The sequence below is a fragment of the Salvelinus alpinus genome, chromosome 3 (assembly GCF_045679555.1).
Source record: "Salvelinus alpinus chromosome 3, SLU_Salpinus.1, whole genome shotgun sequence".
Lineage (NCBI taxonomy): Eukaryota > Metazoa > Chordata > Actinopteri > Salmoniformes > Salmonidae > Salvelinus > Salvelinus alpinus.
Genome location: NC_092088.1, coordinates 77,980,462 through 78,004,006, shown reverse-complemented (window position 1 = coordinate 78,004,006; position 23,545 = coordinate 77,980,462). Strand labels below are relative to the sequence as shown.

The window sequence follows — 23,545 nt, the reverse complement described above, 5'->3', positions numbered from 1 at the left end:
AAGCCATGGTTGAGGCGAGCAGGGTAAAGGAGAGAGAGAGAGCCATGGTTGAGGCGAGCAGGGTAAAGGAGAGAGAGAAAGCCATGAATGAGGCGAGCAGGGTAAAGGAGAGAGAGAGAGAAAGCCATGGTTGAGGCGAGCAGGGTAAAGGAGAGAGAGAGAAAGCCATGGTTGAGGCGAGCAGGGTAAAGGAGAGAGAGAGAGAAAGCCATGGTTGAGGCGAGCAGGGTAAAGGAGAGAGAGAGAGAAAGCCATGGTTGAGGCGAGCAGGGTAAAGGAGAGAGAGAGAGAAAGCCATGGTTGAGGCGAGCAGGGTAAAGGAGAGAGAGAGAGAAAGACATGGTTGAGGCGAGCAGGGTAAAGGAGAGAGAGAAAGCCATGGTTGAGGCGAGCAGGGTAAAGGAGAGAGAGAAAGCCATGGTTGAGGCGAGCAGGGTAAAGGAGAGAGAGAAAGACATGGTTGAGGCGAGCAGGGTAAAGGAGAGAGAGAAAGCCATGGTTGAGGCGAGCAGCGTAAAGGAGAGAGAGAAAGCCATTGTTGAGGCGAGCAGGGTGAGAGAGGGCCAGGGGGCAGCAGGGAGGAGAGAGAAAGCCATGGTTGAGGCGAGCAGGGTAAAGGAGAGAGAGAAAGCCATGGTTGAGGCGAGCAGGGTAAAGGAGAGAGAGAAAGCCATGGTTGAGGCTAGCAGGGTAAAGGAGAAAGAGAGAGAAAGCCATGGTTGAGGCGAGCAGGGTAAAGGAGAGAGAGAGAGAAAGCCATGGTTGAGGCTAGCAGGGTAAAGGAGAGAGAGAAAGCCATGAATGAGGCGAGCAGGGTAAAGGAGAGAGAGAAAGCCATGGTTGAGGCGAGCAGGGTAAAGGAGAGAGAGAGAGAAAGCCATGGTTGAGGCGAGCAGGGTAAAGGAGAGAGAGAAAGCCATGAATGAGGCGAGCAGGGTAAAGGAGAGAGAGAGAGAAAGCCATGGTTGAGGCGAGCAGGGTAAAGGAGAGAGAGAGAAAGCCATGGTTGAGGCGAGCAGGGTAAAGGAGAGAGAGAAAGCCATGGTTGAGGCGAGCAGGGTAAAGGAGAGAGAGAGAGGAAGCCATGGTTGAGGCGAGCAGGGTAAAGGAGAGAGAGAGAAAGCCATGGTTGAGGCGAGCAGGGTAAAGGAGAGAGAGAGAGAAAGACATGGTTGAGGCGAGCAGGGTAAAGGAGAGAGAGAAAGCCATGGTTGAGGCGAGCAGGGTAAAGGAGAGAGAGAGAGGAAGCCATGGTTGAGGCGAGCAGGGTAAAGGAGAGAGAGAGAAAGCCATGGTTGAGGCGAGCAGGGTAAAGGAGAGAAAGACATGGTTGAGGCGAGCAGGGTAAAGGAGAGAGAGAAAGCCATGAATGAGGCAAGCAGGGTAAAGGAGAGAGAGAAAGCCATGGTTGAGGCGAGCAGGGTAAAGCAGAGAGAGAAAGAAAGCCATGGTTGAGGCGAGCAGGGTAAAGGAGAGAGAGAGAGAAAGCCATGGTTGAGGCGAGCAGGGTAAAGGAGAGAGAGAGAGAAAGCCATGGTTGAGGCGAGCAGGGTAAAGGAGAGAGAGAGAGAAAGCCATGGTTGAGGCGAACAAGGTAAAGGAGAGAGAGAGAGAAAGCCATGGTTGAGGCGAGCAGGGTAAAGGAGAGAGAGAGAGAAAGACATGGTTGAGGCGAGCAGGGTAAAGGAGAGAGAGAAAGCCATGGTTGAGGCGAGCAGGGTAAAGGAGAGAGAGAAAGCCATGGTTGAGGCGAGCAGGGTAAAGTCGGCTCTGTGCTTTAACTCAGGATCTGTGTGTAGTTAATCCGACCCTCTCTGCCTAGTCGTCGCCATTTTTACCTGTTGTTGCTGTGTTAGACTAGCACCCTGTTATTGCTGCTGTTATCTTACCTGTTGTTTTAGCTAGCTCTCCCAATCAAGACCTGCAATCACTTTATGCCTTATTGTATGTCTCTCTCAAATATCAATATGCCTTGCATACTGTTGTTCAGGCTAGTCATCATTATCATTGTTTTGGTTTGCAATGGACCCTGTAGTTCCACTCTCCGTACCTCTGATACCTCCTTTGTCCCACCCCACACACATGCGGTGACCTCACCCATTGAGACCAGCATGTCCAGAGATACAACCTCTCTTATCATCACCCAGTGCCTGGGCTTACCTCCGCTGTACCCGCGCCCCACCATACCCCTGTCTGCACATTATGCCCAGAATCTATTCTACCACGCCCATAAATCTGCTCCTTTTATTCTTTGTCCCCAACGCTCTAGGCGACCAGTTTTGATAGCCTTTAGCCGCACCCTCATCCTACTACTCCTCTGTTCCTCGGGTGATGTGGAGGTAAACCCAGGCCCTGCATGTCCCCAGACACCCTCATTTGTTGACTTCTGTGATCGAAAAAGCCTTGGCCTCATGCATGTCAACATCAGAAGCCTCCTCCCTAAGTTTGCCTTACTCACCGCTTTAGCACACTCTGCCAACCCTGATGTCCTTGCCGTGTCCGAATCCTGGCTTAGGAAGGCCACCAAAAATTCTGAGATTTCCATACCCAACTATAACACTTTCCGTCAAGATAGAACTGCCAAAGGGGGAGGAGTTGCAATCTACTGCAGAGATAGCCTGCAAAGTTCTGTCATACTTTCCAGGTCTATGCCCAAACAGTTCGAACTTCTAATTTTAAAAATTAATCTCTCCAGAAATAAGTCTCTCACTGTTGCCGCCTGCTACCGACCCCCCTCAGCTCCCAGCTGTGCCCTGGACACCATCTGTGAATTGATCGCTCCCCATCTAGCTTCAGAGTTTGTTCTGTTAGGTGACCTAAACTGGGATATGCTTAACACCCCGGCAGTCCTACAATCCAAGCTTGATGCCCTCAATCTCACACAAATCATCAAGGAACCCACCAGGTACAACCCTAAATCCGTAAACATGGGCACCCTAATAGACATTATCCTGACCAACCTGCCCTCCAAATACACCTCTGCTGTCTTCAATCAAGATCTCAGCGATCACTGCCTCATTGCCTGTATCCGCCACGGGTCCGCGGTCAAACGACCACCCCTCATCACTGTCAAACGCTCCCTAAAACACTTCTGCGAGCAGGCCTTTCTAATCGACCTGGCCCGGGTACCCTGGAAGGATATTGACCTCATCCCGTCAGTTGAGGATGCCTGGTCATTCTTTAAATGTTACTTCCTCACCATATTAGACAAGCATGCTCCGTTCAAAAAATGCAGAACCAAGAACAGATATAGCCCTTGGTTCACTCCAGACCTGACTGCCCTCGACCAGCACAAAAACATCCTGTGGCGAACTGCAATAGCATCGAAGAGCCCCCGCGATATGCAACTGTTCAGGGAAGTCAGGAACCAATACACGCAGTCAGTCAGGAAAGCAAAGGCCAGCTTTTTCAAGCAGAAATTTGCATCCTGTAGCTCTAACTCCAAAAAGTTCTGGGATACTGTAAAGTCCATGGAGAACAAGAGCACCTCCTCCCAGCTGCCCACTGCACTGAGGCTAGGTAACACGGTCACCACCGATAAATCCGTGATAATCGAAGACTTCAACAAGCATTTCTCAATGGCTGGCCATGCCTTCCTCCTGGCGACTCCAACCTTGGCCAACAGCCCCGCCCCCCCCGCTGCTACTCGCCCAATTCTCCCCAGCTTCTCCTTTACCCAAATCCAGATAGCAGATGTTCTGAAAGAGCTGGAAAACCTAGACCCATACAAATCAGCTGGGCTTGACAATCTGGACCCCCTATTTCTGAAACTGTCCGCCGCCATTGTCGCACCCCCTATTACCAGCCTGTTCAACCTCTCCTTCGTATCATCTGAGATCCCCAAGGATTGGAAAGCTGCCGCGGTCATCCCCCTCTTCAAAGGGGGAGACACCCTGGACCCAAACTGTTACAGACCTATATCCATCCTGCCCTGCCTATCTAAGGTCTTCGAAAGCCAAGTCAACAAACAGATCACTGACCATCTCGAATCCCACCGTACCTTCTCCGCTGTGCAATCCGGTTTCCGAGCCGGTCACGGGTGCACCTCAGCCACGCTCAAGGTACTAAACGATATCATAACCGCCATCGATAAAAGACATTACTGTGCAGCCGTCTTCATCGACCTGGCCAAGGCTTTCGACTCTGTCAATCACCATATTCTTATCGGCAGACTCAGTAGCCTCGGTTTTTCTAATGACTGCCTTGCCTGGTTCACCAACTACTTTGCAGACAGAGTTCAGTGTGTCAAATCGGAGGGCATGTTGTCCGGTCCTCTGGCAGTCTCTATGGGGGTACCACAGGGTTCAATTCTCGGGCCGACTCTTTTCTCTGTATACATCAATGATGTTGCTCTTGCTGCGGGCGATTCCCTGATCCACCTCTACGCAGACGACACCATTCTATATACTTCCGGCCCTTCCTTGGACACTGTGCTATCTAACCTCCAAACGAGCTTCAATGCCATACAACACTCCTTCCGTGGCCTCCAACTGCTCTTAAACGCTAGTAAAACCAAATGCATGCTTTTCAACCGTTCGCTGCCTGCACCCGCACGCCCGACTAGCATCACCACCCTGGACGGTTCCGACCTAGAATATGTGGACATCTATAAGTACCTAGGTGTCTGGCTAGACTGCAAACTCTCCTTCCAGACTCATATCAAACATCTCCAATCCAAAATCAAATCAAGAATCGGCTTTCTATTCCGCAACAAAGCCTCCTTCACTCACGCCGCCAAACTTACCCTAGTAAAACTGACTATCCTACCGATCCTCGACTTCGGCGATGTCATCTACAAAATAGCTTCCAACACTCTACTCAGCAAACTGGATGCAGTTTATCACAGTGCCATTCGTTTTGTTACTAAAGCACCTTATACGACCCACCACTGCGACCTGTATGCCCTAGTCGGCTGGCCCTCGCTACATGTTCGGCGTCAGACCCACTGGCTCCAGGTCATCTACAAGGCTATGCTAGGTAAAGTGCCGCCTTATCTCAGTTCACTGGTCACGATGGCTACACCCACCCGCAGCACGCGCTCCAGCAGGTGTATCTCACTGATCATCCCTAAAGCTAAAACCTCATTTGGACGCCTTTCCTTCCAGTTCTCTGCTGCCTGCGACTGGAACGAATTGCAAAAATCTCTGAAGTTGGAGACTTTTATCTCCCTCAACAACTTTAAAAATCTGCTATCCGAGCAGCTAACCGATCGCTGCAGCTGTACATAGTCCATCTGTAAACTACCCACCCAATTTACCTACCTCACCCCCCATACTGCTTTTATTTATTTACTTTTCTGCTCTTTTGCACACCAGTATCTCTTCTTGCACATGATCATCTGATGATTTATCACTCCAGTGTTAATCTGCTAAATTGTAATTATTCGATTTATTGCCTACCTCATGCCTTTTGCACACATTGTATATAGATTCTCTTTTTTTTCTACCATGTTATTGACTTGTTTATTGTTTACTCCATGTGTAACTCTGTGTTGTCTGTTCACACTGCTATGCTTTATCTTGGCCAGGTCGCAGTTGCAAATGAGAACTTGTTCTCAACTAGCCTACCTGGTTAAATAAAGGTGAAATAAAAATAAATAAATAAAAAATAATTCCCCTTGCTGAGGGGACTCCAGGTTCATCTCTCTGTAGGTGATGGCTTTGTTATGGAAGGTTTGGGAATTGCTTCCTTCTAGGTGGTTGTAGAATTGAACGACTCTTTTCTGTATTTTGATAACAAGTGGGTATAGTCCTAATTCTGCACTGCATGCATTTGGGGTTTTGCGCTGTACACAAAGTATATTTTTGTATATTCTGCATGTAGAGTCTCAATTGGGTGTTTGTCCTGTTTTGTGAATTCTTGGTTGGTGATCGGACCCCAGACCTCACAACCATAAAGGGCAATTGGTTCTATAACTGATTGAAGTAATTTTTTGCCAGTTCCTAATTGGGATGTCGAGTTTTATGTTCCTTGTGATGGCATAGAAGGCCCTTCTTGCCTCGTCTCTTAGATCGTTCACAGCCTTGTGGAAGTTACCTGTGGTGTTGAGGTAGGTATTATTATTTGTGTGCTCTAGGGCAACGGTGTCTAGATATAATTTGTATTTGTTATCCTGGCCACTGGACCTTTTTTGGAACCATTATTTTTGTCTTACTGAGATTTGTCTGACAGAATCTATGCAGAAGATCTAGGTGCTGCTGTAGGCCCTCCTTGGTTGGGGACAGAAGCACTAGATCATCTGCAAACAGTAGACGTGATTTCCGAGTCCAGTAGGGTGAGGCCAGATGCTGAAGACTGTTCTAGTGCAACTTGCCAATTCGTTGATATACACTGAGTGTACAAAACATGACATAGACTGAGCAGGTGAATCCAGGTGAAAGCTATGATCCCTTATTGAGGTCAGTGTAAATGAAGGGGAAGAGACAGGTTATTGAAGGATTTTTAAGCCTTGAGACAATTGAGACATGGATTGTGTATGTGTGCCATTTAGAGGGTGAATGGGCAAGACAAAATATTTAAGTGCCTTTGAATGGGGTATGGTAGTAGGTGCCAGGCGCACTGGTTTGAATGTGTCAAGAACTGCAACGCTGCTGGGTTTTTGACGCTCAACAGTTTCCTGTGTGTACCAAGAATGGTCCACCACCCAAAAGACATCCAGCCACCTTGACACAACTGTAGGAAGCATTGTAGTCATCATGGGCCAGCATCCCTGTGGAACACTTTGAACACCTTGTAGTCATCATGGGCCAGCATCCCTGTGGAACACTTTGAACACCTTGTAGTCATCATGGGCCAGCATCCCGGTGGAACGCTTTGAACACCTTGTAGTCATCATGGGCCAGCATCCCTGTGGAACGCTTTGAACACCTTGTAGTCATCATGGGCCAGCATCCCTGTGGAACGCTTTGAACACCTTGTAGTCATCATGGGCCAGCATCCCTGTGGAACGCTTTGAACACCTTGTAGTCATCATGGGCCAGCATCCCTGTGGAACGCTTTGAACACCTTGTAGTCATCATGGGCCAGCATCCCTGTGGAACGCTTTGAACACCTTGTAGTCATCATGGGCCAGCATCCCTGTGGAACGCTTTGAACACCTTGTAGTCATCATGGGCCAGCATCCCTGTGGAACGCTTTGAACACCTTGTAGTCATCATGGGCCAGCATCCCTGTGGAACGCTTTGAACACCTTGTAGTCATCATGGGCCAGCATCCCTGTGGAACGCTTTGAACACCTTGTAGTCATCATGGGCCAGCATCCCTGTGGAACGCTTTGAACACCTTGTAGTCATCATGGGCCAGCATCCCTGTGGAACGCTTTGAACACCTTGTAGTCATCATGGGCCAGCATCCCTGTGGAACGCTTTCAACACCTTGTAGTCCATGCTCCGATGAATTGAGGCTGTTCTGAGGGCAAAAGGGAGTGCAACTCAATATTATGAAGGTGTTCCTAATGTTTTGTACACTTAGTGTATATGTTGAAGAGGGTGGGGCTCAAGCTGCGTCTGTCTCACCCCCTGTGTTTATTGCCATTTTAACTGCTCACTTGTTGTTTGTGTCAATTTGTATAGCAGACCCTCATGCCAAATGGAGTCAACTTTTTTTATCAACAAACCATGAGAAGTCTTTGCTTTTGTTTGTTAGTCAATAAGGGTGTGCAGGGTGTATACGTGGTCTGTCGTACGGTGTGAGGTTGGCCATGCTTTGGATTGGAACAGTGAGGAGCCAATATGAGGAAGATGTGTTTTTTATTAGCAAACGTGAAGATAAGCCGGTGACTGTACAAGTATTTACAAAAACAAATAAACAGGACGATGAACAAAAAGTAGGCCTAATCAACTCAAAAGAAAACCCAACTCAATAATTACATTGGATGAGCTACAGGACAAAATACAAACTCTCCAACCCAAAAAGGCCTGTGGTGTTGATGGTAACCTAAATTAAATAGGAAAATATACAGAGCACAAATTCCAAACAAAAGCTGAGACAAATTTGATCCCAATAATGACAGTGCTGTTGATACAGATTCCAATCTCGGAATAATCCTTTGCAGTATCATCAACAGCAGACTCCAACATTTCCTCATTGGGGTGACCAGACCTTGGTTCAAATATTGGGGAAGATGCCAGAGCTGAGGATAATGTTGAAGAGTTTAAGAATAGCCAATTTGAATTTGTGGTCTCTATATTTTCTCATTTTGTTTAGGTTACCATCAACACCACAGGACTTTTGGGGTTGGAGGGTTTGTATTTTGTCCTGTAGCTCATTCAATGTAACTAGAGAATCCAGTTTGTTTTCGTAGTCTTTAATAACTGATTCTAAGTATAGTAAATGATCATTTATATGCTTTTGTTCTTGGTTCTTTGTTATGTGGCTGAAAGAGTTGGAGAAGAGGTTTATCCGTACATCTCCATTTTGGATAGGTTGCTCTTCGTAGTTTTTTTTCTTCACAGGAGTGATTTGATTCTATGGATTCTTCAGTCACATTGAGCTGTTATCTGTCATGCTGTTCCTTCTTTTTTCTTAGTGTATTTCTGGACTGTTCTAGTGCTTCACCAATAGTGAAGGACTAAGCTATGTTTTTCTGGGTAGTTGGTTTGATAGTTAAAAAAAAAAATTGTTTGATGCATTCTTCATCAAACCATTTTTAATTGTTGTTAGTTTTCTTAGGTTTTCTGCTTGAATATTTAAATGTGATATGTTAGCTGATAGGTCAAATATACTGTTCAGGCTTCCTACTGCTAAGTTTACTCCTTCACTATAGCAGGGAAACATTTTGTCCAGGAAGTTGTCTAGGAGGGATTGGATTTGTTGTTGGCCAATAGTTTTTCGGTAGGTTGTGATTTTGCTGTGGTCTGATAGGTGTGTCAGTTGGCTGACCGTGAACGCTCTGAGACTCTGGGTTGAGGTCAGTGATAAAGTAGTCTCCAGCACTACTGCCAAAAGATGAGCTATAGTCTGGTGTACCTACTGTATGAGTCCTATTGAAGCCTACCATTGACTATGTACAGACCCAGCGTGCGACAGCTGCTGGAATTGTGACCCTCATTTTAGCATCGTATGAAATTACAGTAGGCTACCGGTAGCCTGTATCAATTACGCTTTTCAGACATAATGGAATGTGGCCCCTTGAAAGCGCCTCGGCTACGGCATGTTTGTTTGTCTGTCTGTTAGGGTAGGCTACACTACGTTTCTTTTAAAATGCCAACACAAAACCTTCTCTCGTGATATTAACTGACATTTTACTTGTCTGTAAAGAACTTCTGAAGCAGGACTTAAGTCCATCACTAGGCAACCAGAACTGTCAATCAAAATATCTTGAGCTGACCACTCTCTCCTAAAAAAACATAGGCAGGTCAATTCAAGCATAGCCAATGTGCAGTGATAATGGGCCTATAGCCTACTGCACAAACCTCATTGCTACAGAACTTTTTTAATTGGTTAATGTTACATAGGCTTATGTTTTTTTTAAGTCATGTAAAAAAAAATCTGAGTGGTTGATCTCGGCTTGCATGTTTTGGCTCTCTTCCTGGGGCTGCTCATCTGTGGGGCTGTTTGAGGAGTGGGTGTGATCCGACTCCCTCGGGATGGTGGGTTCGTCACCACAATTGAGCTTCTCCTGCTGTTCTCTGTCTTTGATCCTGTGAAAGTCCTGCTGAAACGGTTTGAGGTTTCCCTGCACTATAACTGTTCCAGACTTGTACAGGTTGAAACAGGCTGTCTCGGTGTCCGCAATGTCCAGTATTCTGAGTTTCCTGAATTAATACCCTCTCTCTCGACAGAGGGGTAGTGTGCTCTTATGGCCCTGTGCCGTGCCGTGGTCGGAGTGGAAGATGAGGTTGTTTAGCAAATAGTGTCTCTGGATATTCCTTGTGGAGCTTCTATTTGTACTTTTTACATGCAGGAGAATTTTTTTATTCTGGGGTGAACTGTACTTTGATAGGGGTGTGGCCTCTGCATAGGGGTGTGGCCTCTGCATAGGGGTGTGGTCTCTGCATAGGGGTGTGGCCTCTGCGTGGGGGTGTGGCCTCTGTGTAGGGGTGTGGCCTCTGCGTAGGGATGTGGCCTCTGCATAGGGGTGTGTGGCCTCTGCATAGGGGTGTGAGGCCTGTTAATTTGGGTTGAGGAGGCTCTGGTGCTCTGCTGCCATTGTTGTATTCAAGGAGATTCACAACTCTCACTTCACACCTCCGTGTAAATTGAAGTTGCTGCCGGGACGTCTGTCCTGTCCTAACTAAGCATTTGAGTCTTCATATAGTATAATACCGTATCTCTAGTAAAATCTCTAGAGATTATTGTAATATCGTTCAATTAATTCTTGGCCTGGGAAGTAGCTACAGATTGGAAATCTACTCAAACAGTTGTAGGTTGGGTGGTATTTAGGTTTTTGTGCTGTGCTTTTTCTGCTGGTTGCTGGTTAGTCCTTAGCAGTCTTTACCTGCTTGTTGTTGTGTTGCTGGATAGTCCTTAGCAGTCTTTACCTGCTTGTTGTTGTGTTGCTGGGTAGTCCTTAGCAGTCTTTACCTGCTTTTTGTTGTGTTGCTGAGTAGTCCTTAGCAGTCTTTACCTGCTTGTTGTTGTGTTACTGGGTAGTCCTTAGCAGTCTTTACCTGCTTGTTGTTGTGTTGCTGGGTAGTCCTTGGCAGTCTTTATCTCCTGGTTGTTGTGTTGCTGGGTTGCCCTTGTCAGTCTTTATCTCCTGGTTATTGTGTTGCTGGGTAGTCCTTGGCAGTCTTTATCTCCTGGTTGTTGTGTTGCTGGGTAGTCCTTGGCAGTCTTTATCTCCTGGTTGTTGTGTTGCTGGGTAGTCCTTGGCAGTCTTTATCTCCTGGTTGTTGTGTTGCTGGGTTGCCCTTGTCAGTCTTTATCTCCTGGTTATTGTGTTGCTGGGTAGTCCTTGGCAGTCTTTATCTCCTGGTTGTTGTGTTGCTGGGTAGTCCTTGGCAGTCTTTATCTCCTGGTTGTTGTGTTGCTGGGTAGTCCTTGGCAGTCTTTGCCTCCTGGTTGTTGTGTTGCTGGGTAGTCCTTGGCATTCTTTACCTCCTGGTTGTTGTGTTGCTGGGTAGTCCTTGGCAGTCTTTATCTCATGGTTGTTGTGTTGCTGGGTAGTCCTTGGCAGTATTTACCTCCTGGTTGTTGTGTTGCTGGGTAGTCCTTGGCATTCTTTACCTCCTGGTTGTTGTGTTGCTGGGTAGTCCTTGGCAGTCTTTATCTCATGGTTGTTGTGTTGCTGGGTAGTCCTTGGCAGTATTTACCTCCTGGTTGTTGTGTTGCTGGGTAGTCCTTGGCAGTCTTTACCTCCTGGTTGTTGTGTTGCTGGGTAGTCCTTGGCATTCTTTACCTCCTGGTTTTTGTGTTGCTGGGTAGTCCTTGGCAGTCTTTATCTCATGGTTGTTGTGTTGCTGGGTAGTCCTTGGCAGTATTTACCTCCTGGTTGTTGTGTTGCTGGGTAGTCCTTGGCAGTATTTACCTCCTGGTTGTTGTGTTGCTGGGTAGTCCTTGGCAGTATTTACCTCCTGGTTGTTGTGTTGCTGGGTAGTCCTTGGCAGTATTTACCTCCTGGTTGTTGTGTTGCTGGGTAGTCCTTGGCAGTATTTACCTCCTGGTTGTTGTGTTGCTGGGTAGTCCTTTGCAGTATTTACCTCCTGGTTGTTGTGTTGCTGGGTAGTCCTTGGCAGTATTTACCTTCTGGTTGTTGTGTTGCTGGGTAGTCCTTGGCAGTATTTACCTCCTGGTTGTTGTGTTGCTGGGTAGTCCTTGGCAGTATTTACCTCCTGGTTGTTGTGTTGCTGGGTAGTCCTTGGCAGTATTTACCTCCTGGTTGTTGTGTTGCTGGGTAGTCCTTGGCAGTATTTACCTCCTGGTTGTTGTGTTGCTGGGTAGTCCTTGGCAGTATTTACCTCCTGGTTGTTGTGTTGCTGGGTAGTCCTTGGCAGTCTTTAGCAGTAAGAATCCTTTCCAGGTGTTTCTGTCCAAATTCAAGGTTGTACGTTTGAGTTCCGTTTCTATCTATCTATCTATCTATCTATCTATCTATCTATCTATCTATCTATCTATCTATCTATCTATCTATCTATCTACAGTGAGGGAAAAAAGTATTTGATCCCCTGCTGATTTTGTACGTTTGCCCACTGACAAAGAAATTATCAGTCTATAATTTTAATGGTAGGTTTATTTGAACAGTGAGAGACAGAATAACAACAAAAAATATCCAGAAAAACGCATGTCAAAAATGTTATAAATTGATTTGCATTTTAATGAGGGAAATAAGTATTTGACCCCCTCTCAATCAGAAAGATTTCTGGCTCCCAGGTGTCTTTCATACAGGTAACGAGCTGAGATTAGGAGCACACTCTTAAAGGGAGTGCTCCTAATCTCAGTTTCTTACCTGTATAAAAGACACCTGTCCACAGAAGCAATCAATCAATCAGATTCCAAACTCTCCACCATGGCCAAGACCAAAGAGCTCTCCAAGGATGTCAGGGACAAGATTGTAGATCTACACAAGGCTGGAATGGGCTACAAGACCATTGCCAAGCAGCTTGGTGAGAAGGTGACAACAGTTGGTGCAATTATTCGCAAATGGAAGAAACACAAAAGAACTGTCAATCTCCCTCGGCCTGGGGCTCCATGCAAGATCTCACCTCGTGGAGTTGCAATGATCATGAGAATGGTGAGGAATCAGCCCAGAACTACACAGGAGGATCTTGTCAATGATCTCAAGGCAGCTGGGACCATAGTCACCAAGAAAACAATTGGTAACACACTACGCCGTGAAGGACTGAAATCCTGCAGCGCCCGCAAGGTCCCCCTGCTCAAGAAAGCACATATACATGCCCGTCTGAAGTTTGCCAATGAACATCTGAATGATTCAGAGGACAACTGGGTGAACGTGTTGTGGTCAGATGAGACCAAAATGGAGCTCTTTGGCATCAACTCAACTTGCCGTGTTTGGAGGAGGAGGAATGCTGCCTATGACCCCAAGAAACCATCCCCACCGTCAAACATGGAGGTGGAAACATTATGCTTTGGGGGTGTTTTTCTGCTAAGGGGACAAGACAACTTCACCGCATCAAAGGGACGATGGACGGGGCCATGTACCGTCAAATCTTGGGTGAAAACCTCCTTCCCTCAGCCAGGGTATTGAAAATGGGTCGTGGATGGGTATTCCAGCATGACAATGACCCAAAACACACGGCCAAGGCAACAAAGGAGTGGCTCAAGAAAAAGCACATTAAGGTCCTGGAGTGGCCTAGCCAGTCTCCAGACCTTAATCCCATAGAAAATCTGTGGAGGGAGCTGAAGGTTCGAGTTGCCAAACGTCAGTCTCGAAACCTTAATGACTTGAAGAAGATCTGCAAAGAGGAGTGGGACAAAATCCCTCCTGAGATGTGTGCAAACCTGGTGGCCAACTACAAGAAACATCTGACCTCTGTGATTGCAAAACATGACTTAGTACTTGGTGGCAAAACCCTTGTTGGCAGAGGGGTCAAATACTTATTTCCCTCATTAAAATGCAAATGAATTTATAACATTTTTGACATGCGTTTTTCTGGATTTTTTTGTTGATATTCTGTCTCTCACTGTTCAAATAAACCTACCATTAAAATTACAGACTGATCATTTCTTTGTCAGTGGGCAAACGTACAAAATCAGCAGGGGATCAAATACTTTTTTCCCTCACTGTATCTATCTATCTATCTATCTATCTATCTATCTATCTATCTATCTATCTATCTATCTATCTATCGCTCTCTCTCTGTGTCTCTCTGTCTTTCTGTGTCTCTCTGTGTCTCTCTGTGTCTCTCTCTCTCTGTGTCTCTCTCTCTCTGTCTCTCTCTCTCTCTGTGTCTCTCTCGCTCTCTGTCTCTGTTTGTGTCCTCAAGACCTTTATATTGAGTTCCCTTAACACCATTCTCTTTCTCTGTGTTTGTGTCCTCAAGACCTTTATATTCACAGATGGGGAGGATCAGGAGCTGAGGAGGAGAGCAGGTAAGACAATACACTCTTCCAAAGGTGGACAATGGAAGTACAAATAGGAGAGCAATTATTGAACATCTTTGTGATTGATGTTCTTAGAGAGGCTCATAATATGTTATCAGGGATATGTGTATTTGATACTCCGTTATAACTGTCTCAGTAGTAAGATAAGTTGGCTCAACACCCTTTCTTATTCTCTCTATCAGGGGCTAACGTCATCAACACCAACTGTTCAGCAGCACACACGCGGCAGGCCCTGTGCTGTAAGATGTCTGTGGAATACGACAAGTTCATCGAGTCACAGAGGAAGTGAGTGTTCAGTCACACTTTACCTTACTGCCTGTGTAACCGGTGGGATTTGAACCCAGGTCTCCCATGGGAGAAACCCACATCTTGACCATAACACCAAGAGGAAATGCCCCTTTGGGCTGACACTGATTTTGATCTCGCAGGCGAGGCTACCTCATCACGTGACCATGTCTGTAGCCATGTCTGCTACACCTGTTATTCCCCATCACATTACATGCTAAGACCTTAACTATAGATTAAGTCATATATTATAATTGGCCAATAAGAAGCCAATTCAGAAGAAGTTAATGTTTACTCCTGCCTTGATCAGAGACCTGAAGAAGTCCCACTTGCTTTGTGTTTAAAGCCCAGTGCAGTCAAAACATGATTTTCCTGTGTTTTATATTTATTGTATTTCCATACTATGAGGTTGGAATAATACTGTTGAATTGTAAAATGATGAGCTGTTTGAAAAGACCACCTGAAGTTTCAGCTTGTTTTGGAGGGATGGAGTTTTGGCCTGACTGGTGACATTCCAGGCAGTGAATTAGTTAATTGACCAATGAAAAGAGTTCCAAAGCTCTCTGCCAATTTATTTTTATTTATTTATTTAACCTTTATTTAACTAGGCAAGTTAGTTAAGAACAAATTCTTATTTACAATGACGGCCCCCTTGTTCAGGGGCAGAACGACAGGTTTTTACCTTGTCAGCTCGGGGATTCGATCTAGCAACCTTTCGATTACTGGCCCAACGCTCTAACCACTAGGCTACCTGCCGCCAATAACAGCTTGTTTTCAGTTTTCCTCTCCCCACTCTGACCACTACTAGACAGTCCTAGCAACATTCTTGCTTGAGAAATGGCTCCTTGGTAAGAAGCCATTCTTGTTTCCTTTTGACGATTTTAATTGAAAACAATCACAGTAATCACATTGTTACCCAGAAATTATTTGGTATTGGGAAATGGCTGCATTGGACCTTTAATCCTGCTGCCTTTGTCAAGAGAACTGAGCCCCCCAGATTCAGGAGACTGCCTGTCTTCTGTAAAGAAATACGGCTCTTTCTTTAGTGTTGAGAAAAGGCCTATTTTGAGTTTGGACACACCTACTCATTCCAGGGTTTTTCTTTATTTTGACTATTTTCTACATTGTATAATAATAGTGAAGACATCAGAACTATGAAATAACACATATGGAATCATGTAGTAACTAAAAAAAGTGTTAAGCAAATCAAAATATATTTCTTCAAAGTAGCCACACTTTGCCTTGATGACAGCTTTGCCCACTCTTGGCATTCTCTCAACCAGCTTTATGAGGTAGTCACCTGGAATGCATTTCAATTAACAGGTGGGCCTTGATAAAAAATTAATTTGTGGATTTTCTTTACTTCTTAATGCGTTGTTTTGTGACGAGGTAGGGTTGGAATACAGACGATAGCCCTATTTGGTAAAATACCAAGTCTATATTATGGCAAGAACAGCTCAAATAAGCAAAGAGAAATTACAGTCCATCATTACTTTAAGACATGAAGGTCAGTCAATCTGCAAAATTTTAGCAAATTTGAAAGTTTCTTCAAGTGCAATCATAAAAACCATCAAGCGCTATGATGGAACTGGCTCTCATGAAGACTGCCACAGGAAAGGAAGACCCAGAGTTACCTCTGCTGCAGAGGATAAGTTCATTAGAGTTACCAGCCTCAGAAATTGCAGCTCAAATAAATGCTTCACAGAGTTCAAGTAACAGACACATCTCAACATCAACTGTTCAGAGGAGAGTATGTGAATCAGGCCTTCATGTTTGAATTGCTGCAAAGAAACCACTACTAAAGGACACCAATAATAATAAGAGACGTGCTTGTGCCAAGAAACACGAGCAATGGACATTAGACCGGTGGAAATCTGTCCTTTGGTCTGATGAGTCCAAATGTGAGATTTTTGGGTCCAGCCGCCGTGTCTTTGTGAGATGCAGAGTAGGTGAACGGATGATCTCCACATGTGTGGTTCCCATCGTGAAGCATGGAGGAGGTGGTGTGGGGGTGCTTTGCTGGTGACACTGTCTGTGATGTATTTAGAATTCAAGGCACACTTAACCACCATGGCTACCACAGCATTCTGCAGCGACACCCCATCCCATCTGGTTTGCGCTTAGTGGGACTATCATTTGTTTTTCAACATGACAATGACCCAACACACCTCCAGGCTGTGTAAGGGCTATTTGACCAAGAAGGAGAGTGATGGAGCACTGCATCAGATGACCTGGCCTCCACAATCACCCGACCTCAACCCAATTGAGATGGTTTGGGATGAGTTGGACCGCAGAGTGAAGGAAAAGCAGCCAAGTGCTCAGCATATCAAATCAAATGTGGGAACTCCAAGACTGTTGGAAAAGCATTTCAGGTGAAGCTGGTTGAGAGAATGCCGATAGTGTCTAAAGCTGTCATCAAGGCAAAGGGTGGCTACTTTTGAAGAATCTCAAATATAAAATACATTTTGATTTGTTCAACACTTTTTTGGTTACTACATGATTTAATTTATGTTATTTAATAGGGTTTTGTCTTCACTATTATTCTACACTGTACAAAATAGTTAAAATATAGAAAAACCCTTGAATGAGTAGATGTGTCCAAACCTTTGACTGGTACTGTATATAGAAAAGTATGTGGACACCCATTCAAATGAGTGGATTCTGATATTTCAGCCAGAGCCGTTGCTGACAGGTGTATCAAATGTAGCACACAGCCATGCAATCTCCATTGACAAACATTGGCAGTAGAATGGCCGTACTGAAGAGCTCAGTGATTTTCAACATGGCACAGTCATAGGATTCCACCTTTCTAACAAGTCAGTTCGTCAAATTTCTGCCCTGCTAGAGCTGCCCCGGTCAACTGTAAGTGCTGTTTGTGAAGTGGAAACGTCTAGGAGCAACAATGGCTCAGCCGCAAAGTGGTAGGCCACACAAGCTCACAGAACAGGACCGCCGAGTGCTTTAGTGCTTAGCGCATACAATTAGTCTGTCCTCAGTTGCAACACTCTACTGAGTTCCAAGCTGCTTCTGGAAGCAGCGTCAGCACAAGAATTGTTCGTTGGCAGCTTCATGAAATGGGTTTCCATGGCCGAGCAGCTGCACACAAGCCTAAGTTCACCATGCGCATTGCCAAGCGTCGGTTGGAGTGGTGTAAAGCTTGACGCCATTGGACTCTGGAGCAGTGGAAACTGGGTTTGGTGGATGACAGGAGAACACTACCTGCCCCAATGCATATTGCCAACTGTAGAGTTTGGTGGAGGAGGAATAATGGTCTGGGGCTGATTTTCATGGTTCGGGCCCCTTAGTTCCAGTGAAGGGAAATGTTAACTCTATAGCATACAATGACATTCTAGACGATTCTATTCTTCCAACTTTGTGACAACATTTTGGGAAGGCCCTTTCCTGTTTCAGCATGACAATGCCTCCGCACACAAAGCAAGGTCCATACAAATAGATGTGGAAGAACTTTACTGGCCCGCACAGAGCCCTGACCTCAACCCCGTCAAACACCTTTAGGATGAATTGTAACACTGACTGTGAGACAGGCCTATTCGCCCTACATCAGTGCTCTAATGGTCTTTTGGCTGAATGGAAGTCCTCGCAGCAATGTTTTAAAATCTAATGGAAAGCCTTTCCAGAAGAGTGGAGGCTGTTATAGCAGCAAAGGGGGGACTAACCATATTAATGCCCATGATTTTGCAATGAGATGTTCGACAAACAGGTGTCCATATACTTTTGGTCATGTGTATATTTTAGATTCTCTGTGTGGTTGGTTAAGGAGGTCAACAGATGAATAGGGACTATATGTTTCCACATACCTCTGCTAATTACAGGCATTATTTGAAAAAATGGACACATTTCTTCCAGTCCCATGTCCTGTATTTGTTACTTGATGAACACCATCACTGTTGTGATGTTAACAACTTCTCAGTAACACTTTATAACTGTTTATGTAATAGCTTGCATCTACCCCCCAGGTGGTTCTGCCATATGGATGATGATAACTATGTGATTGTACCCAGTCTGCTGAAGCTGCTGTCCTCCTACCACCACACGCAGGATGTTTACCTGGGCCGGCCCAGCCTCGACCACCCCATAGAGGCCGCAGAGAGGGTCAAGAGTGACGGATCTGTGAGTACATCCAGTGTCAGTCTGTTTGTCTCTTTCTCCATCCCTTCCATCTGTCGTTCTGTCTATACCTCCCTTCCTGTCTCTAACCCTCTCTCGTTCTCTCTAACCCTCTCATTCTCTCTGACCCTTGTTTTCTTCCAGGTGTCAGTGAAGTTCTGGTTTGCTACAGGAGGAGCAGGGTTCTGTATCAGTCGTGGTCTGGCCCTCAAGATGAGTCCATGGGCTAGGTGAGTTTTAACAGTTCAACGTTTTCAATGTTCTTCAGATGCACATATTATTGTGGCTGTTAAAGGTTCATTAAATGTAAAGGCAAAAATGTAGATTTCCGCCTAAATAGACACACCCAAAAGTAACTGATGAGCAGTTAAATAAGGACATGCATTGAACTTGGTATCACACCTGATAAGGACATGGTCAGAACATAGGAATGGCACAGTTCAGATCACACACAAAGTACGTTTTTTTAGTGTTTTTTTATGTAATCTTTCATGGACAAGCTGTAAGTAAATGATTGAATAGAGTTGGAAACTCATCAGATGCCTTCCACAACAAGTCAAACACTTCTGGGAAACAAATGTGATTGATAGAAACAACAACTATAATTTTACAGATGTTTTAGTAAGAGGTATAAAAACAAAATTTCTACAATATCAACTTCTTCCAAACATTGTGGTGGTGTCAGGGGACATCCAGGGAACATCCAAGTGTCCTTTCAACCTCCCAAACATCATCCTCTCTGTGGGGAATAAAATACAGGAATATAATAGTATCAATAATGCAGGTGACAAATTTTACAAAACTGCATTATTCTAATATAAAAGCAATATACCGAAAGATAACACCCAGCCTAAACTGTGTTACACATTCCCTGCTGTTGACTTTTGGCATCTCACAGCCCTCTCTCAGAGACTATCTCTAAATGTCTAACTTCGTCACTAGGCTCCCCTCCCCACTGGACATAGCAGGCCAGGGGGATTGTAGACTGGCCCTTCACAACTGGCCAGGTGAGTGCAGCAACCTCTGTCCACAAAGCATTTCAGAGTAGTAGTGCTGATCTAGGAGCAGTTTAGCTTTTTAGATCATAATGAATAAGATTATTTGGACACTGTCTGGAAAGTGGCTCACACAGAGGTGTGAAACACACGCAGACACAATGCAAATAGTGGGTGGGGGGGGGGGGGGGCAAGGCTGAGTAGTATTTTTGTTTTCAGCCATCAATAATATGTTGTTTTTGCTCAATTTGTTTGGGTGGGCCTGGCAGGGACTGGCTCCCCAGTGGGTGGGCACAGTACTCCCCTGCCTCCTAGTGGAAAACTAATTTGAATTATATTGCACAAACAGGACACAGTTACATAGGCCTATACTGTGTGTAGGCTATACATACAGTTCAAAACACCAAAGAGCAGACCACAACAAAACAACATTACTGTTATGTAAAAGCAATATACTAGCCTATACAAAGCAAACAGTGGGACACAGGTAGCCTACCTTTAGAAACAAAGTAACAAAGGCCATGAGAATTTGGTTACACAGAATATATCCAACTTTTAGCAGCCTAGAAGGCCAGCATCCCGGAGTCGCCTCTTCACTGTTGACATTGAGACTGGTGTTTTGTGGGTACTATTTATGAAGCTGCCAGTTGAGGACTTGAGGCATCTGTTTCTCAAACTAGACACTCTAATGTACTTGTCCTCTTGCTCAGTTGTGCACCGGGGCCTCCCATTCCTCTTTCTATTCTGGTCAGAGCCAGTTTGTGCTGTTCTGTGAAGGGAGTAGTACACAGCGTTGTACGAGATCTTCAGTTTCTTGGCAATTTCTCGCATGGAATAGCCTTCCTTTCTCAGAACAAGAATAGACTGATGAGTTTCAGAAGAAAGGTCTTTGTTTCTTGCCATTTTGAGCCTGTAATCGAACCTACAAATGCTGATGCTCCAGATATTCAACTAGTCTAAAGAAGGCCAGTTGTATTGCTTCTTTAATCAGAATAACAGTTTTCAGCTGTGCTAACATAATTGCAAAAGGGTTTTCTAATGATCAATTAGCCTTTTAAAATTATAAACTTGGATTAGCTAACACAACGTGCCATTGGAACACAGGAGTGATGGTTGCTGATAATGGGCCTTTACTTACAGATCTAAAACAGAATCCAATCCTTCTAGAAAACATTTTTCTCAGCCGAGTCAGTAATCTTGGTCCAGGTCGCCCTCAGCATCTGTGTCTGACTCACAAAACATTTCCTCCAATGCCTCTTTCTCGGTATACCTGGTTTTGTCATATTTTTTACCACCCTATTGGGTAGTTTCCAACTGTTGCATTCATTAGAATTGTTGTTAAAACCATTGCTGCATATACTGTAGATACAGTACACATGAAAAGACCTCGGGAATCGATAGAACATCACTCAGAGATATACAAATATGAGAACATTCAAAATGGGGGAATCTGTCCTTTAAGCTATTACGCCAAACTGTTTTGAGCAGTTCACTCACTACCTCTTCCCTCCCTCTTCTTCTCTCTCCTTTCTTATCCTCTCATCCTCTCTCCTCCTCCTCCCTCCAGTCTGGGCAACTTCATCAGCACGGCGGAGAAGATCCGTCTCCCTGACGACTGCACCATGGGTTACATCATCGAGGCGCTGCTGGAGGTGACACTGACACACACACACCTCTTCCACTCCCACCTGGAGAACCTGCAGAGGCTTCCCACAGACACCGTGCTGGAGCAGGTAGGGGTGGGGGGGGAGAGAAATAGAGGGAGACAGAGAGAGAAAGAAATACAACAGCTCCCAATTGTTTTCAGCCATCAAAGAAAAACTGTGTGTGTGTGTCTAGGTCACTTTGAGCTACGGGGGTTTTGAGAACAGGAAGAATGTGATCAGCATTGGAGGAGCCTTCTCTCTGGTGGAGGACCCCTCACGGTAAACAGACAAACATTCTCCCAACATCCATCCAACATTTACCCAACATTGTCTGGCACTAGAAAATTACATGACACTGGTTTGCTTAACCTTTGCTGAATTGTGAGTGACATGTAAATGGTTATCCCCACTCTCTTCACCAACTCTTTTCTTTGTCTTACCATTCCCCTCTCTCCCCCTCCGTATCCCCTCTCTCTACTTCCATCTGCCCTCTCTCTCTCTTTCTCCCTCCCCTCAATATCTCTCTCCCTCAATCACTTTCTGCCTCCATCTCTCCTCTCTCCCTCCGTCTGCCCTCTCTGTCACTCTCTCTAGATTTAAGACTGTCCACTGCCTCCTCTACCCAGAGACTGGCTGGTGTCCTAGTAAGGGTCACCATTGATGGCCAGTATAGCATATCTACAATACTTCCTACCTGCCTGGTTGACTGGTGTCCCTGTGTATGCTAGCTATATCATTGCCATGGCAAAATAATGACAAGGCCAAACAGGTTCACTGGCACCCAGGCTAACCCTACAGAACCACTACACTCAGATCAAATGGCTAGACGTCTGTGGGTCTTTGAGCGGACATGAGGCGAGACAAGATTAGGTAACTGGAGCGAGGATCACTTTGGTCATGGTGGGATGATGAAGAAACACCCCACTACTTTGTCTTATCACTACTGTACCCTCCACTCAACGCAGGAAGTTGCTGCTGTTGGCTGTTGCCGTAGCGATGTTTCACCACTCATTGCTTTTGTTGTAGCTTTGAATCCCAAACATACTATTGTGGTCCAGAGATGTCTTTGAAGAAGTATTAATGTATTTAAATGACTGTTGAAAAGGTACCTTAAGATGCTGAACATGGTGAAATGTAAATGCATTTGCTTTTAGGTCCCAAAAATGTACTGGACTGGTGTTTTATTATGAGGGCTCATGACCAGAAATCATCAGAGGTGAATATCTGATATCAGTGTTACATTAAGTAATGCCTGAGAGCCGTTTGTGACTGTTTAACGGAGTCAAGAAGCTCACTCCACAGCTTGCTTGAAATGATCATTTTTTATAGGTCAAACGTGTGTTTGCGAGCAGAGGATCACTAGTCCCCTGGTATGGGGACAGTGGAGGAAGCCATAGTGTTAGCAGCATACTGACATCAGTTTCACTTTACAGACAACCCTTGTTGTGCCCCTCATGTCCTGAAGTTAATTTCTTACCAGAAGATGTTTCAAACTGGTGTCTGTACATGTGTGTGTGCAACCTAACTACACAGTCAGAATGATTTCAACATCTTATAGCCAAAGATGATGCCAGTGCCTTATGTTTCAGTCAACTAGACTTTGGAAATGCACATGACAAATGTTTTAAAGGAATGAAACTGTGATAGTACTGTATGAATAAAAATGTGTGCACCACACACACACACAGCCTTGCAGTAACCAAAACAGACTCTGATCATGAGCACACTATCTTAAAGATCATTCATTAGATATTTGTTGTTGCCTCTAAGTGTTTCCCACAATGCATGTTACAAGTTATTTCTCTGTCAAAAAGACACGTTTTGCACTCATCTCAATTCCTGTGTATAATATTTCTGTGTATTAAAAGTTACGGTAGTGTTGTAATGTGTGAGCTTGAGCTGGAAGTACATGTCTTTTCCTGATGGCTCACGCTCTCCCTTTTTGCACAAAAACACTAGAATCCAGAACCAGAATCTCTTTCCCCGCTGCAGGTCAGTGTCAGAGAGGGAGATAAGAGTCTGACTCCAGTCAGGATGGGATTTTTCCTCTTCTTCTGTCCTCCTTTTTACCGTTGATGTATTGTTTTGTGTTGAATAAAGCATGTTTTGCAGCATTACAAAACAACACCACTACTCTCTCGTCCCTTTGCTTCAGATTCATGTTTTTAACATAATTATTAAGACAATCTCAAGTACATACACGGTGATGTACAATAGGACAGTGGAACAATGCTGGTGTACTTACTGTTCTTATTACAGAAAATACTAATGAAAGAGGCAGATCTGTTTGAGGTAGCATAATCAGCTTGGTTCTCACCCTTTGGAAAAACATGTGCTTGGCCCATGAAGTTTGTCAGTGAGCTAATCCAGTGTTTCCCAACTCCCCAACAGTACACATTCACATTGTAGCCCTGACAAACACCTGATTCCACTTGTCAACTAACCATCAAGCCTTACCTCTATACATATCTACCGCTATCACTGCAG

General features: G+C 45.0%; 1 protein-coding gene across 2 annotated transcripts in view; it reads left to right on the top strand.

Annotated features, from left to right (window-relative positions):
- Positions 1–23,183, top strand: part of LOC139571392 (beta-1,3-N-acetylglucosaminyltransferase radical fringe-like) — a 55,069-nt gene extending 31,886 nt beyond the window's left edge. Inside the window, exons 4-10 of one of the 2 annotated variants that reach the window (XM_071394210.1) lie at positions 13,944–13,992; positions 14,187–14,289; positions 18,267–18,420; positions 18,562–18,647; positions 20,980–21,145; positions 21,252–21,337; positions 21,653–23,183. In XM_071394210.1, coding sequence (XP_071250311.1) covers positions 13,944–13,992; positions 14,187–14,289; positions 18,267–18,420; positions 18,562–18,647; positions 20,980–21,145; positions 21,252–21,337; positions 21,653–21,719 — 711 coding nt within the window. In that variant the 3' untranslated portion in view covers positions 21,720–23,183. The remainder of the gene's footprint in view (positions 1–13,943; positions 13,993–14,186; positions 14,290–18,266; positions 18,421–18,561; positions 18,648–20,979; positions 21,146–21,251; positions 21,338–21,652) is intronic. The other variant, XM_071394212.1, reaches the window with a different exon arrangement.
- The last annotated feature ends 362 nt before the right edge of the window (positions 23,184–23,545 follow it).